The sequence below is a fragment of the Phyllobates terribilis genome, unplaced genomic scaffold (genome assembly GCF_046119375.1).
Source record: "Phyllobates terribilis strain yellow unplaced genomic scaffold, ASM4611937v1 Scaffold_1__5_contigs__length_1240528914, whole genome shotgun sequence".
Lineage (NCBI taxonomy): Eukaryota > Metazoa > Chordata > Amphibia > Anura > Dendrobatidae > Phyllobates > Phyllobates terribilis.
Genome location: NW_027362761.1, coordinates 1,232,985,780 through 1,233,002,763, shown reverse-complemented (window position 1 = coordinate 1,233,002,763; position 16,984 = coordinate 1,232,985,780). Strand labels below are relative to the sequence as shown.

The 16,984-nt window shown below is 51.1% G+C and overlaps 1 protein-coding gene across 5 annotated transcripts in view; it reads right to left on the bottom strand.

Annotated features, from left to right (window-relative positions):
• RTKN (rhotekin) overlaps window positions 1-16,984 on the bottom strand; it is a 125,762-nt gene that overhangs the window by 5,327 nt on the left and 103,451 nt on the right. For all 5 annotated transcript variants that reach the window (XM_073650214.1, XM_073650195.1, XM_073650180.1 and 2 more), the window contains 3 exons: window positions 10,867-10,973; window positions 10,654-10,779; window positions 962-1,127 (listed from right to left, as the gene is read on the bottom strand). In XM_073650214.1, the coding sequence (XP_073506315.1) occupies window positions 962-1,127; window positions 10,654-10,779; window positions 10,867-10,973 (399 nt within the window). The remainder of the gene's footprint in view (window positions 1-961; window positions 1,128-10,653; window positions 10,780-10,866; window positions 10,974-16,984) is intronic.

The following is a 16,984-nucleotide window of genomic DNA, read 5'->3' as shown; positions in this document are numbered from 1 at the left end:
AAAGGCAGAAACAAAGAGAAGAGGAAGGGCAGAAAGAAAGAGAAGAGGAAGGGCAGAAAGAAAGAGAAGAGGAAGGGCAGAAAGAAAGAGAAGAGGAAGGGCAGAAACAAAGAAGAGGAAGGGCAGAAAGAAAGAGAAGAGGAAGGGCAGAAAGAAGAGGAAGGGCAGAAAGAAAGAGAAGAGGAAGGGCAGAAAGAAAGAAGAGGAAGGGCAGAAAGAAAGAAGAGGAAGGGCAGAAAGAAAGAAGAGGAAGGGCAGAAAGAAAGAAGAGGAAGGGCAGAAAGAAAGAGAAGAGGAAGGGCAGAAAGAAAGAGAAGAGGAAGGGCAGAAAGAAGAGGAAGGGCAGAAAGAAAGAGAAGAGGAAGGGCAGAAAGAAAGAGAAGAGGAAGGGCAGAAAGAAAGAAGAGGAAGGGCAGAAAGAAAGAAGAGGAAGGGCAGAAAGAAAGAAGAGGAAGGGCAGAAAGAAAGAGAAGAGGAAGGGCAGAAAGAAAGAAGAGGAAGGGCAGAAAGAAGAGGAAGGGCAGAAACAAAGAGAAGAGGAAGGGCAGAAACAAAGAGAAGAGGAAGGGCAGAAACAAAGAGAAGAGGAAGGGCAGAAAGAAGAGGAAGGGCAGAAACAAGAGGAAGGGCAGAAACAAAGAGAAGAGGAAGGGCAGAAACAAAGAGAAGAGGAAGGGCAGAAAGAAGAGGAAGGGCAGAAAGAAGAGGAAGGGCAGAAAGAAAGAAGAGGAAGGGCAGAAAGAAAGAAGAGGAAGGGCAGAAAGAAAGAGAAGAGGAAGGGCAGAAAGAAAGAGAAGAGGAAGGGCAGAAAGAAAGAGAAGAGGAAGGGCAGAAAGAAAGAAGAGGAAGGGCAGAAAGAAAGAGGAGGAAGGGCAGAAAGAAAGAGAAGAGGAAGGGCAGAAAGAAGAGGAAGGGCAGAAGCAGCCGAGAAAAAGATTTACGTAGCCAGGAGCACACATACTCATGTCATAGAAGTGCTGCCAGAAGGCCTCCATCCAGCGGCGCAGATCATCCCGGCTCTCGGCTCTGGCGGTGTGAGTCACCTCTTCACATCCATAGCGGTTACTGATAGACAACGTGTGCGCCATATTCTGACTGTCACGATCTGAACAGCGGATACGAGTCTCCTAAAGACAAGAGCATAAATCAATACCGCAGGGACTGTAATATTGTCATATCACACGTGTAATACAGACGCTCCCCCCGTGTAATATCACAGGTGTAATATCACAGGTGTAATACAGACGCTCCCCCCGTGTAATATCACAGGTGTAATATCACAGGTGTAATACAGACGCTCCCCCCGTGTAATATCACAGGTGTAATACAGACGCTCCCCCCGTGTAATATCACAGGTGTAATACAGACGCTCCTCCGTGTAATATCACAGGTGTAATACAGACACTCCCCGTGTAATATCACAGGTGTAATACAGACACTCCCCCCGTGTAATATCACAGGTGGAATATCACAGGTGTAATACAGACGCTCCCCCGTGTAATATCACAGGTGTAATACAGACGCTCCCCCCGTGTAATATCACAGGTGTAATACAGACGCTCCTCCGTGTAATATCACAGGTGTAATACAGACACTCCCCGTGTAATATCACAGGTGTAATACAGACGCTCCCCCCGTGTAATATCACAGGTGTAATACAGACACTCCCCTGTGTAATATCACAGGTGTAATACAGACACTCCCCGTGTAATATCACAGGTGTAATACAGACGCTCCCCCCGTGTAATATCACAGGTGTAATACAGACACTCCCCTGTGTAATATCACAGGTGTAATACAGACGCTCCCCCCGTGTAATATCACAGGTGTAATACAGACACTCCCCCCGTGTAATATCACAGGTGTAATACAGACACTCCCCCCGTGTAATATCACAGGTGTAATATCACAGGTGTAATACAGACACTCCCCCCGTGTAATATCACAGGTGTAATATCACAGGTGTAATACAGACACTCCCCCCGCGTAATATCACAGGTGTAATACAGACACTCCCCCCGTGTAATATCACAGGTGTAATACAGACGCTCCCCCCGTGTAATATCACAGGTGTAATACAGACACTCCCCTGTGTAATATCACAGGTGTAATACAGACGCTCCCCCCGTGTAATATCACAGGTGTAATACAGACGCTCCCCCCATGTAATATCACAGGTGTAATATCACAGGTGTAATACAGACACTCCCCCCGTGTAATATCACAGGTGTAATACAGACACTCCCCCCGTGTAATATCACAGGTGTAATACAGACACTCCCCCGTGTAATATCACAGGTGTAATACAGACACTCCCCCGTGTAATATCACAGGTGTAATACAGACACTCCCCCCGTGTAATATCACAGGTGTAATACAGACGCTCCCCCCGTGTAATATCACAGGTGTAATACAGACGCTCCCCCCGTGTAATATCACAGGTGTAATACAGACGCTCCCCCCGTGTAATATCACAGGTGTAATACAGACGCTCCCCCCGTGTAATATCACAGGTGTAATACAGACGCTCCCCCCGTGTAACATCACAGGTGTAATATCACAGGTGTAATACAGACACTCCCCCCGTGTAATATCACAGGTGTAATACAGACACTCCCCCCGTGTAATATCACAGGTGTAATACAGACACTCCCCCCGTGTAATATCACAGGTGTAATACAGACACTCCCCCGTGTAATATCACAGGTGTAATACAGACACTCCCCCGTGTAATATCACAGGTGTAATACAGACGCTCCCCCCGTGTAATATCACAGGTGTAATACAGACGCTCCCCCCGTGTAATATCACAGGTGTAATACAGACGCTCCCCCCGTGTAATATCACAGGTGTAATACAGACGCTCCCCCCGTGTAATATCACAGGTGTAATACAGACGCTCCCCCCGTGTAATATCACAGGTGTAATACAGACTCTCCCCCGTGTAATATCACAGGTGTAATACAGACGCTCCCCCCGTGTAATATCACAGGTGTAATACAGACGCTCCCCCCGTGTAACATCACAGGTGTAATACAGACGCTCCCCACGGGTAACGTAACAGGTGTAATACAGATGCACCCCCCGTGTAACATCACAGGTGTAATACAGACGCTCCCCCCGTGTAACATCACAGGTGTAATACAGACGCTCCCCCCGTGTAACATCACAGGTGTAATACAGACGCTCCCCCGGTGTAATATCACAGGTGTAATACAGACGCTCCCCCCGTGTAATATCACAGGTGTAATACAGACGCTCCCCCCGTGTAATATCACAGGTGTAATACAGACGCTCCCCCCGTGTAATATCACAGGTGTAATACAGACACTCCTCCGTGTAATATCACAGGTGTAATACAGACACTCCCCCCAGTGTAATATCACAGGTGTAATACAGACACTCCCCCCGTGTAACATCACAGGTGTAATACAGACACGCCCCCCGTGTAATATCACAGGTGTAATACAGACGCCCCCCAGTGTAATATCACAGGTGTAATACAGACACTCCCCCGTGTAATATCACAGGTGTAATACAGACACTCCCCCGTGTAATATCACAGGTGTAATACAGACACCCCCCCGTGTAATATCACAGGTATAATACAGACGCCCCCCAGTGTAATATCACAGGTGTAACACAGACGCTCCCCCGTGTAATATCACAGGTGTAACACAGACGCTCCCCCGTGTAATATCACAGGTGTAATACAGACATTCCCCCCCGTGTAATATCACAGGTATAATACAGACGCTCCCCCCCATGTAATATCACAGGTGTAATACAGACGCTCCCCCGTGTAATATCACAGGTGTAATACAGACACTCCCCCGTGTAATATCACAGGTGTAATACAGACACTCCCCCGTGTAATATCACAGGTGTAATACAGACACTCCCCCGTGTAACATCACAGGTGTAATACAGACACTCCTCCGTGTAATATCACAGGTGTAATACAGACACTCCCCCGTGTAATATCACAGGTGTAATACAGACACTCCCCCCGTGTAATATCACAGGTGTAATACAGACACTCCCCCGTGTAATACAGACACTCCCCCCGTGTAATGTCACAGGTGTAATACAGACACTCCCCCCGTGTAATATCACAGGTGTAATACAGACACTCCCCCCGTGTAATGTCACAGGTGTAATACAGACACTCCCCCCGTGTAATATCACAGGTGTAATACAGACACTCCCCCCGTGTAATATCACAGGAGTAATACAGACACTCCCCCCGTGTAATATCACAGGTGTAATACAGACACTCCCCCCGTGTAATATCACAGGTGTAATACAGACACTCCCCCCGTGTAATATCACAGGTGTAACACAGACGCTCCTCCGTGTAATATCACAGGTGTAATACAGACACTCCCCCCGTGTAATATCACAGGTGTAATACAGACGCTCCCCCCGTGTAATATCACAGGTGTAATACAGGCACTGCCTCCGTGTAATATCACAGGTGTAATACAGACACTCCCCCCGTGTAATGTCACAGGTGTAATACAGACACTCCCCCCGTGTAATATCACAGGTGTAATACAGACGCTCCTCCGTGTAATATCACAGGTGTAATACAGACACTCCCCCCGTGTAATATCACAGGTGTAATACAGACACTCCCCCCGTGTAATATCACAGGTGTAACAGAGACGCTCCTCCGTGTAATATCACAGGTGTAATACAGACACTCCCCCCGTGTAATATCACAGGTGTAATACAGACACTCCCCCCGTGTAATATCACAGGTGTACTACAGGCACTGCCTCCGTGTAATATCACAGGTGTAATACAGACACTCCTCCGTGTAATATCACAGGTGTAATACAGACACTCCAAGCTGTAAGGCAGTGACCCAAGCAAGTCCAACATAAACAGCTTTATTCAGCAACTCACGGGTAAACAGGACAGTCCTCCGGTTCGCAGCCGGGTTAATGTGAGTCCATAAACAACGGTTGTCGTGGGCAACGGCCGCGCCGGGCCTCTCAGAGCCTGACAGGTGCAGAGGCTTCCCAGGGTGATGTTCCACAGAGAAACTGAAATTTTGCAGTGACAGGAACCACCTGGTGACTCGGGCATTCCTCTCCTTGGCGTTCCTCATCCATACCAAGGGTGAGTGGTCCGTCACCAAGCGGAACTGACGTCCGAGTAAATAATAACGTAGTGATTCCAAGGCTCACTTAATAGCCAAACACTCCTTCTCTACCATGCTATAGTTTTTCTCTCCCGGGATAAGTTTTCTACTCAAGTAGGTGTCCGGGTGCTCTTCACCACTCACTTTTTGTGACAATACCGCCCCTAGGCCTACCTCCGAGGCATCTGTCTGTACAATGAAGGATTCCTTGAAGTTGGGGCTGATGAGGACCGGCTGTCCACACAGGGCCAACTTCATGGACTGAAAGGCTTCTTCTGCCTGAGGGTTCCACCGAACCATTACCGATTTTTTTCCTTTCAAGAGATCGGTCAGGGCCGCCGTTCTCCCCGCAAAATTAGGTATAAACCGGCGGTAATACCCAAGGATGCCAAGGAACGCCCTCACCTGTTTTGTACTTAACGGTTTAGGCCAGTTTTTAATGGCCTCAACTTTATTGATTTGGGGCTTGATTAATGCTCGGCCAACCACATATCCCAAATATCAGGCTTCCTCTAGGCCTATCGCACATTTTTGGGGTTTGCCATTAACCCCGTGGCTCTAAGAGAGTCCAGCACTGCTTGTACCTGTGATAGGTGCGTATGCCAGTCGGTGCTAAAGATGATAATGTAATCTAGAGACGCGGACGCGTACTCCTGATGAGGCTTGAGCACAATGTCCATCAACCTCTGGAATGTGGCCGGGGCCCCATGTAACCCAAAAGGTAAGACAACATAGTGGTATAGACCCTCCGAAGTTATGAAGGTGGTCTTTTCCTTCGCCGAAAACTCTCGATCTTTCCAAGGCTTTAGCAGGTTTACATGATAAAGCTGCTCAGGTTTCCTCCTTCCGGGGTGATACACCCGGTAATTTACCTCTCCCACTTCTTCTCGAACCTCATATGGCCCTTGCCACTTGGCCATGAGCTTACTCTCGGCTGTGGGTAGCAGTACTAACACCCAATCGCCCTTGTTAAAAGACCTGACTCTGGCTCTTTTATTATATGTGCGCCTCTGGGCTGCCTGGGCATCTAACAGATGGTCTTTCACGATGGGCATGACCGCTGCGATCCGGTCCTGCATACTAGCCACGTGTTCAATTATACTCCTATGTGGAGTCGGCTCTTGTTCCCACGTCTCTTTGGCTACGTCCATCAGACCCCTAGGGTGTCTGCCGTACAATAACTCAAAGGGAGAGAACCCTGTGGAAGCCTGGGGTACCTCACGGACAGCGAACATCAGATAGGGTAACAACATGTCCCAATCCCTTCCGTCCTTAGAAACCACCTTTTTTTAACATGGACTTGAGGGTTCTATTGAACCGTTCTACTAGCCCATCGGTTTGAGGGTGGTACACCGAGGTGCGCAATTTTTTTATTTTTAGCAGTTTGCACAGTTCCTTAGTCACCTTGGACATAAAAGGGGTCCCTTGATCCGTCAGGACCTCCTTAGGTAGTCCGAGGCGACAGAACATGGCAAACAGCTCCCGTGCAATCAGTTTTGCCGAGGTGTGGCGTAGCGGTATAGCCTCCGGGTACCGGGTGGCATAGTCGGCGACCACAAGTATTTGTTGGTGACCACGAGCGGATTTTACAATGGGCACTACCAAGTCCATTGCAATCCGTTCAAAAGGTACCTCTATCACTGGCAGGGGTACCAATGGGCTACGGAAACCTGCAGTGGGTGTGGTCAACTGACATTCGGGGCAGGATTCGCAGCACTTTTGCACCTCCGCATAAATCCTAGGCCAAAAGAACCGCTACAAGATAAGTTATTGCGTCTTTTTAACCCCTAAGTGTCCACCCAGCAGGTGTGAGTGTGCCATCTCCAGAACTGCCCGACAGTACGACTGGGGTACCACTAACTGTTCCACGACCTCGTCCCTGATCTTATCTATCCTATAGAGCAACTCACCGTTGACCACCATGCGTGGAAATTCAGTATCTGCACCGGGCTGTTGGGCTACGCCGTTTACCTCTACGACCCTTTCCCGCGCCTGAGCCAGGGTGGGATCCTGTAGCTGAGCCATCCCAGACATGCCCTGGGACACTTCCAGCTCGGGGATCGATGGGGTCTCCTCGACCTCTCCTGGTAGCACCTCTAGGGGAGACCTATCCGGGGGTCACACTCTGTCCCTAGGTTGGACACCCCTACAGCAGGTACCCCTGACTCGGGTTCGTCGGGTACAGCGCCTGTAACAAATTTTACCGGGGGAGAGTGGATTTTGTTTTTCCACAGAGTCCAGAACAGGGGCAAGTCTCTTCCCAACACAGCCCCATAGGGAAAAGTTTTTACCACCACCTCCACATAGTTTTGTCCACGCCATGTGGCAACATAAAACATCTCGTCCACTCGGGTTGTCTCCTGCCACCAGCGACCCATGTACCAAAGTCACTAGGCTCCCCGAGTCTAGGAGGGCCTCCGTGGGGTACCCATTAACCAGTACCTGGCACAGTTGAGGTTCACTGTCCGAGGGGTCGGCACTCGCAGTGCAGACGGTCTGGGCGAACATTGAGACCCGGCGGTTATACCCGCAGTCCATGGGCTCCATAGTCAGGGGGCAGTTAGCAACCACATGTCCCGGCCCCTGACACTGCCAGCACCTAATGGTGGAGGTACTGTTAAGTCTTATGACTGTTTTGGAGGGAACCGGCCTCCTGCCACTCTCACTCCGGGGTACCCCTTCAGCACGGGTACAGTGCTGACTGTCCTCAGCAGAGAGATGCGACCCCTTTCCCGGTTCCTGGGTTGGCAGGGATCGGCGTGACAGCCGCGAGGGGGCAGAGTCCCGGATAACGTCCTGAGTGGCCGAGTAGCGCTCGATCAGGCTGATCACCTGGTCGAGGGTGCCAGGGTCCCGTTGCCCCACCCAACGTTGGATAGCGGCCGGCAGAGTCCTCACCAGCCGGTCGACCACTGCCCTCTCCACCATCTGGGCTGGAGTCAAAGACTCAGGCTAGGGCCACCTCTTTACCAGCTGCAGGAGGTCATAAGCCTGAGACCGGGCGGGTTGGGTCTCCACATAGGCCCATGAAAATACGCGCTGAGCCCTCACGTATGTATTGACCCCCAGTTGGGCAAGGACCTTTGAGCCTCTGGTAGTCCTGGGCGTCCTCCTGACTGAGGTCGAAGTAGGCCTTCAGGGCATCGCCGACCAAAAACGGAGCCACCACTTCTGCCCACTGGCCGGCCGGTAGGTTTTCCCGCTCAGCTTTACGTTCGTAGATGGACAGGAAGTCCTCCGGGCCCATCGTCCTCAATGCTGAGCGAACCTTGTCCCGGGCCTCTCGACGTTCCGGGGCTGGTGCCGTCGGCGTCTCCCGCAGGGCTGTGAGCTGCTGCACGATCAGCTCATTGGTGTGCTCCTGCTGCGGCTTGAACTGCTCCTGCTGCTGCCGCTGCGTGAGGACCAATTGCCTTAACAGCTCCTCCATTTTGTCCACGGGGTTGGGCTGAAAGGTGGCCGGCCGGATTGTGGTCATGCAGCTGCCGGTGAGGTATGACTCAGTCACAATGCCCGCATTCACACCGTGCCGTAACCCGAGCAAGTCCAACATAAACAGCTTTTATTCAGCAACTCACGGGTAAAACAGGACAGTCCTCCGGTTCGCAGCCGGGTTAACATCAGTCCATACACAATGGTTCCCGTGGGCAACTGCTGCGTCGGGCCGCTCAGAGCCTGACAGGTGCAGAGGCTTCCCAGGCGGTGGTTCAGCCTCCCTCCATCCTGCTGAGCTTCCCTGCTGTGCTCCTAGCAGGTCCCAACACTGAACAACACTAATCCTTAGTGCAGGGTTTATAAAGGAGCTGTGGTAAGAGCCACTGGAAAACCCGGGTTGGAGGGAGGAGGCCGCCCCACTGCCTCCTGTAGCCTCCTCCAGAAATGAAGGCCCTGCCGGGTTTTACTAATCTGCCTTAGCCAGATAGCCCACTAGGTCAATGCTCACCTTCATTCCTGCATTGCAGCCGCAGCTGTGTCTGACTGCAATGCACTCCAATGGATTTAATAGGTCTCTGTACACATTCTGGGGGACATATAACGTCCCTCGTATACGATCCCAGTCACTGCCTCACACCCCCCATATAATATCACACGTGTAATACAGACAGTCCCCCGTGTAATATCACAGGTGTAATACAGACGCTCCCCCCGTGTAATATCACAGGTGTAATACAGACACTCTCCCCGTGTAACATCACAGGTGTAATACAGACACTCTCCCGTGTAATATCACAGGTGTAATACAGACACTCTCCCGTGTAATATCACAGGGGTAATACAGACACTCTCCCCGTGTAATATAACAGGTGTAATACAGACACTCTCCCCGTGTAATATCACAGGTGTAATACAGACACTCTCCCGTGTAATATCACAGGTGTAATACAGACGCTCCCCCCGTGTAATATCACAGGTGTAATACAGACACTCCCCCCGTGTAATATCACAGGAGTAATACAGACGCCCCCCCCGTGTAATATCACAGGTGTAATACAGACACTCTCCCCGTGTAATATCACAGGAGTAATACAGACGCCCCCCCCGTGTAATATCACAGGGGTAATACAGACACTCTCCCGTGTAATATCACAGGTGTAATACAGACGCTCCCCCCGTGTAATATCACAGGTGTAATACAGACGCCCCCCCCGTGTAATATCACAGGTGTAATACAGACACTCTCCCCGTGTAATATCACAGGGGTAATACAGACACTCTCCCGTGTAATATCACAGGTGTAGTACAGACACTCTCCCCGTGTAATATCACAGGGGTAATACAGACACTCTCCCGTGTAATATCACAGGGGTAATGCGGACGCTCCCCCCGTGTAATATCACAGGTGTAATACAGACACTCCCCCGTGTAATATCACACGTGTAATACAGACACTCCCCCCCCATGTAATATCACAGGGGTAATGCGGACGCTCCCCCCGTGTAATATCACAGGTGTAATACAGATAGTCCCCCGTGTAATATCACAGGTGTAATACAGACACCCCCCCGTGTAATATCACAGGTGTAATACAGACACTCCCCCCGTGTAATATCACAGGTGTAATACAGACACTCCCCCCCATGTAATATCACAGGGGTAATGCGGACGCTCCCCCCGTGTAATATCACAGGTGTAATACAGATAGTCCCCCCGTGTAATATCACAGGTGTAATACAGACACTCCCCCCGTGTAATATCACAGGTGTAATACAGACACTCCCCCCGTGTAATATCACAGGTGTAATACAGACACCCCCCAATGTAATATCACAGGTGTAATACAGATAGTCCCCCGTGTAATATCACAGGTGTAATACAGACACCCCCCCGTGTAATATCACAGGTGTAATACAGACTCTCCCCCATGTAATATCACAGGTGTAATACAGACACCCCCCCCGTGTAATATCACAGGTGTAATACAGACGCCCCCCAGTGTAATATCACAGGTGTAATACAGACGCTCCCCCCGTGTAATATCACAGGTGTAATACAGATAGTCCTACCTTATTCACAGACACTGTCATTTCAGGTTCGGTTTTAGGGCCCGTTTGACATTTTTCTCGGTAGCAGAGCAGCCGACAACCGTTTAACACACAGAACATCCGCTGCCAGCACTTCTGTCCCCGCGTCTGAAACAGTCACCGGTTATGGTTTGCATTCAGTCATGGGACGTGGCATTACCGCAGAGTAACCGTACACATTATCAGGTAGATTACCTGGATATGCAAATCACCGGACATCATGTCCTGATTCATACAATCCGGCTGTGCAGTAAGGCGGCAGCAGACGCTTCCATATAACGGCAGCCAGCAGGAACTCTCATCTGCAAGGACAGCAGCCTGCCATCAGTTACAGGCTTCTATATCCATTACCTCCAACATATAGGTCTAGCGGGATGAACAATCATGAGGAGTGAGCCTCTTTAACCGCATCGATAAGGGTCCCGCCATGGGGCTCTTCCACACACCTTCTCTACTCCAGCTGCAGGCAATCATAATAATACCATCATAAGAAACCCCTTACGCTGTAGAGATGTCACTTCGATCAGTGATCGCACCGCTTAGTAGGCACAATATTTGGGGTTTCGTCATCTGAGTGTCACGGGGGTTACTGCGACAGAGGAGCCAGAAGACAACGATGTCTGGTTTCCATCTTATTAAATATAGAATTTTTTTTTCCTAGCTAGCAGTGCAAGGGTTAATCCGTTCAGCTCCTGGAGCTTTCCTAAATAGTGTAGCATACCTGGCGGCGTCCTTGCGTGGTGGTCCGTCTCCTACTGTGCAGGAGAGCGCACTTGATCTCCTGTCCAGAGTGTCTCTCTGGCTTCCCTCCATGCTGTCTGTTTGTGTCTGTCTCTGCTGCTTAAGGGCGGCGCCCGATCACTTCCTGCTTTTTGTACCTGCTGTGGGTCACACCCCTTGTGCGTCCTCAGCCTATTGCTGTCTGACACTTGGTATATAGTTCAGCAGCTCCCTTCTATCCCGGCCTGAGCATAGTGTTTCCTTCAGTGTGTGCTTGCACTCTGAAGGTGCCAGGTCCCGTCTTTGTTTCCTTGTCTGCCTTTCCTGGAGGCTGTATTTCCAGGCCTGTCTGAACTGTGTCCTGTATGTCTCCTGCTTTGCGGTATCAGCTCCCGTGTCTGAACTGAGTCCTGTATGTCTCCTGCTTTGCGGTTTCAGCTCCCGTGTCTGAACTGAGTCCTGTATGTCTCCTGCTTTGCGGTATCAGCTCCCGTGTCTGAACTGTGTCCTTTTTGTGTTCTCTGGTCTGTCCTGTCTGAACACGCTCCTAGCCTGTTCCTCCCGCCTTCTAGGGGCCGATTACCTAGACCCGCTCCTGTATCTTGTCTGTCCTGTCTGAACTCGCTCCTTGCCTGTTCGTCCCGCCTCTCTGGGGGCAGTATTCCCAGACCCGCTCCTGTATCCCGCTGCAGTGTCGGTCTCCTCCGTACACTCAGTTCCAGTCTGAACTCTCTCCTATCCTTTACCTGTTTTGCCTCTATGTCCGTTCCCTTCCTTTTTCTGCAGAGTCTGAACTCGTACCTAACTCCTGCCTGTTGTCTCTGTACTCCCGTTTGTGAGTTTGTGGTCCACTCGCTACTTCACTGCAAGTACCCTGTGGGTGTCTGGCTCTGTCTTTCCCTTCCTGTCTGTTCCGTGTGAACAGAGTCCTGTCCTGCCCTGCTTCTGCCCGCTGCTCTGGCAGTCCTGTCCTGCCCTGCTTCTGCCCGCTGCTCCGGCAGTCCTGTCCTGCCCTGCTTCTGCCCGCTGCTCCGGCAGTCCTGTCCTGCCCTGCTCAGCCTTGTCTGCACTCTAGCTGTGCTTGCCTGTAACCCTCTGCCTGTATTGTTCCTGAGTCCCGGTGTGTACTGGGTCCTATCCCGCCTGTGTTCCTACCTGCTAGTGCCTCCCTGTCTGCACTCTAGCTGTGCTTGCCTTTACCTCCCTGCCTGCATACCCGCCTGCCTGCATACCAGTCGTGCCTGCCTATACCCACCAGTCTGTGTGCCAGCCTACCAGCCTGTTCCTGTATTCCCCTGTGTGGGTCAACAGCCGTGTCCGGGGTCTGTCCTGGAGTAGCACCTGGTCCCTCTGCTCGGTTCCTCCTTGGTGCACTGGCGTCGTATGCCGTCGTGCGACCCTGGTCGGATCGGGTGAATACTTAGTCACGCCCCTCCAGGCATTCACTCTCCGGCACGGTCCAGTGGAATCACTACAATCACACGCACACGCCGCTTAGCCCGGGCGTGTGCATAACAGCTAGATTGTCTCGGCTGTTCAGTGTTGGCCATTCCCCTCTGCTATATATACTCATCTTTGGCAGTTAGGGATTGCCAGTGTTCGTTCTTACTGCCTGGTTCTGGAGTTGGAGGTGTAGTTCCTGGTTGGAGTTGGCGTTTGAAGATATTTTAGGAGATTGTTGCTTGGAGTTTTGTTTGTGTGCACATCCTCATACTTTCCTATTTGGTTTTTCCTTCCTTAACTCTCCTGTGTTTCACTCTGTTGTTTGGTGAGTGTATTTTGTATGGTTGATATTTTCATTTATCCCTGTCCTTCTTCCCTTGTTTGGTTAGTGTGTTCCTATACACTTTGGCTTACCATCTCCCTGGGTGGGGGAGGGGACAGATAAGGGATGATTTAGGAGCATAGCAAGGTACGAGAACCCAACGTCTCCACCTTCAGGAGTAATCCTGGAGACATGGATAGACTAGAGCTATCCTAGTTCTAGGGACCTGGCTAGCGCCCTTAGTCACAAGGCACTGTGTGACATTGAGTGTAGAAGATTTTGGGGAGGGGATTTAATAAAGATATTCAGGATGCTGGCTACATTATGGTCTGATTTCCTAAATCCTTCCATAGGAAGTGACATCACCAACCTAAGAACATTAAAGGGGAGCTGTGACATCACCAGCCTAAGAACAGTACAGTGGAGCTGTGACCTCACCAGCCTAAGAACAGTACAGTGGAGCTATGACATCAACAGACTAGGCCGACATTACTGAGATGTGTATGGGGGCCTTTAATCAGCCTGACAGTCTATCGTGCATGGGGGAGCCGGCCGATTGATTGTCGCGAGAGATGTCGATCATACATGTCCGATCTCGGACTTCAGATAGCATTAATATCCCAGAGATACGCTGCCTGCTGACATTTCACATAGAGGATACAGGAGCGCTCTGCCGAGCGTGCGCTCCTGTGTATGGTAGAGACAGCCAAGAGAACGGTCGGCCGAGTGAGTGCTCCTGTGTATGGTAGAGACAGCCAAGATAACTGTCGGCCGAGCGAGTGCTCCTGTGTATGGTAGAGATGACCAAGATAACTGTCGGGGGAGTGAGTGCTCCTGTGTATGGGAGAGATGACCAAGATAACTGTCGGCCAAGCGAGTGCTCCTGTGTATGGTAGAGACGGCCAAGATGGCTGTTGGCCGAGCTAGTGCTGCTGTGTATGGTAGATACGGCCAAGATGGCTGTCGGCCAAGCGAGTGCTCCTGTGTATGGTAGAGACGGCCAAGATGGCTGTCGGCCAAGTGAGTGCTCCTGTGTATGATAGAGACGGCCAAAATGGCTGTTGGCCGAGCTAGTGCTGCTGTGTATGGTAGATACGGCCAAGATGGCTGTCGGCCAAGCGAGTGCTCCTGTGTATGGTAGAGACGGCCAAGATGGCTGTCGGCTGAGCGAGTGCTCCTGTGTATAGGAGAGATGGCCAAGATAACTGTCGGCCGAGTGAGCGCTCCTGTGTTGAGGAGAGATGGCCAAGATAACTGTCGGGGGAGTGAGTGCTCCTGTGTATAGGAGAGATGGCCAAGATGGCTGTCGGGGGAGTGAGTGCTCCAGTGTATAGGAGAGATGGCCAAGATAACTGTCGGGGGAGTGAGTGCTCTTGTGTATAGGAGAGATGGCCAAGATAACTGTCGGGGGAGTGAGTGCTCCAGTGTATAGGAGAGATGGCCAAGATAACTGTCGGGGGAGTGAGTGCTCCAGTGTATAGGAGAGATGGCCAAGATAACTGTCGGGGGAGTGAGTGCTCCTGTCTATAGGAGAGATGGCCAAGATAACTGTCGGGGGAGTGAGTGCTCCAGTGTATAGGAGAGATGGCCAAGATAACTGTCGGGGGAGTGAGTGCTCCAGTGTATAGGAGAGATGGCCAAGATAACTGTCGGGGGAGTGAGTGCTCCAGTGTATAGGAGAGATGGCCAAGATAACTGTCGGGGGAGTGAGTGCTCCAGTGTATAGTAGAGATGGCCAAGATAACTGTCGGGGGAGTGAGTGCTGCTGTGTATAGGAGAGATGGCCAAGATAACTGTCGGGGGAGTGAATGCTCCAGTGTATAGTAGAGATGGCCAAGATAACTGTCGGGGGAGTGAGTGCTCCAGTGTATAGGAGAGATGGCCAAGATAACTGTCGGGGGAGTGAGTGCTCTTGTGTATAGGAGAGATGGCCAAGATAACTGTCGGGGGAGTGAGTGCTCCAGTGTATAGTAGAGATGGCCAAGATAACTGTCGGGGGAGTGAGTGCTCCTGTGTATAGGAGAGATGGCCAAGATAACTGTCGGGGGAGTGAGTGCTCCAGTGTATAGTAGAGATGGCCAAGATAACTGTCGGGGGAGTGAGTGCTCCAGTGTATAGGAGAGATGGCCAAGATAACTGTCGGGGGAGTGAGTGCTCTTGTGTATAGGAGAGATGGCCAAGATAACTGTCGGGGGAGTGAGTGCTCCAGTGTATAGTAGAGATGGCCAAGATAACTGTCGGGGGAGTGAGTGCTCCAGTGTATAGGAGAGATGGCCAAGATAACTGTCGGGGGAGTGAGTGCTCCAGTGTATAGTAGAGATGGCCAAGATAACTGTCGGGGGAGTGAGTGCTCTTGTGTATAGGAGAGATGGCCAAGATAACTGTCGGGGGAGTGAGTGCTCCAGTGTATAGTAGAGATGGCCAAGATAACTGTCGGGGGAGTGAGTGCTCCAGTGTATAGGAGAGATGGCCAAGATAACTGTCAGGGGAGTGAGTCCTCCTGTGTATAGGAGAGATGGCCAAGATAACTGTCGGGGGAGTGAGTGCTCCAGTGTATAGGAGAGATGGCCAAGATAACTGTCGGGGGAGTGAGTGCTCCTGTGTATAGGAGAGATGACCAAGATAACTGTCGGGGGAGTGAGTGCTCCTGTGTATAGGAGAGATGGCCAAGATAACTGTCGGGGGAGTGAGTGCTCTTGTGTATAGGAGAGATGACCAAGATGGCTGTCAGGGGAGTGAGTGCTCCTGTGTATAGGAGAGATGGCCAAGATAACTGTCGGGGGAGTGAGTGCTCCAGTGTATAGGAGAGATGGCCAAGATAACTGTCGGCGGAGTGAGTGCTCTTGTGTATAGGAGAGATGACCAAGATGGCTGTCAGGGGAGTGAGTGCTCCTGTGTATAGGAGAGATGGCCAAGATAACTGTCGGGGGAGTGAGTCCTCCTGTGTATAGGAGAGATGACCAAGATGGCTGTCAGGGGAGTGAGTGCTCCTGTGTAAAGGAGAGATGGCCAAGATGGCTGTCAGGGGAGTGAGTGCTCCTGTGTATAGGAGAGATGGCCAAGATAACTGTCGGTGGAGTGAGTGCTCCTGTGTATAGGAGAGATGGCCAAGATAACTGTCGGGGGAGTGAGTGCTCCTGTGTATAGGAGAGATGGCCAAGATAACTGTCGGGGGAGTGAGTGCTCCAGTGTATAGGAGAGATGGCCAAGATAACTGTCGGTGGAGTGAGTGCTCCTGTGTATAGGAGAGATGGCCAAGATAACTGTCGGGGGAGTGAGTGCTCCTGTGTATAGGAGAGATGGCCAAGATAACTGTCGGGGGAGTGAGTGCTCTTGTGTATAGGAGAGATGACCAAGATAACTGTCGGGGGAGTGAGTGCTCTTGTGTATAGGAGAGATGACCAAGATAACTGTCGGGGGAGTGAGTGCTCCAGTGTATAGTAGAGATGGCCAAGATAACTGTCGGGGGAGTGAGTGCTCCAGTGTATAGGAGAGATGGCCAAGATAACTGTCGGGGGAGTGAGTGCTCCAGTGTATAGTAGAGATGGCCAAGATAACTGTCGGGGGAGTGAGTGCTCCAGTGTATAGGAGAGATGGCCAAGATAACTGTCGGGGGAGTGAGTGCTCCAGTGTATAGTAGAGATGGCCAAGATAACTGTCGGGGGAGTGAGTGCTGCTGTGTATAGGAGAGATGGCCAAGATAACTGTCGGGGGAGTGAGTGCTCCAGTGTATAGGAGAGATGGCCAAGATAACTGTCGGGGGAGTGAGTCCTCCTGTGTATAGGAGAGATGGCCAAGATAACTGTCGGGGGAGTGAGTGCTCCAGTG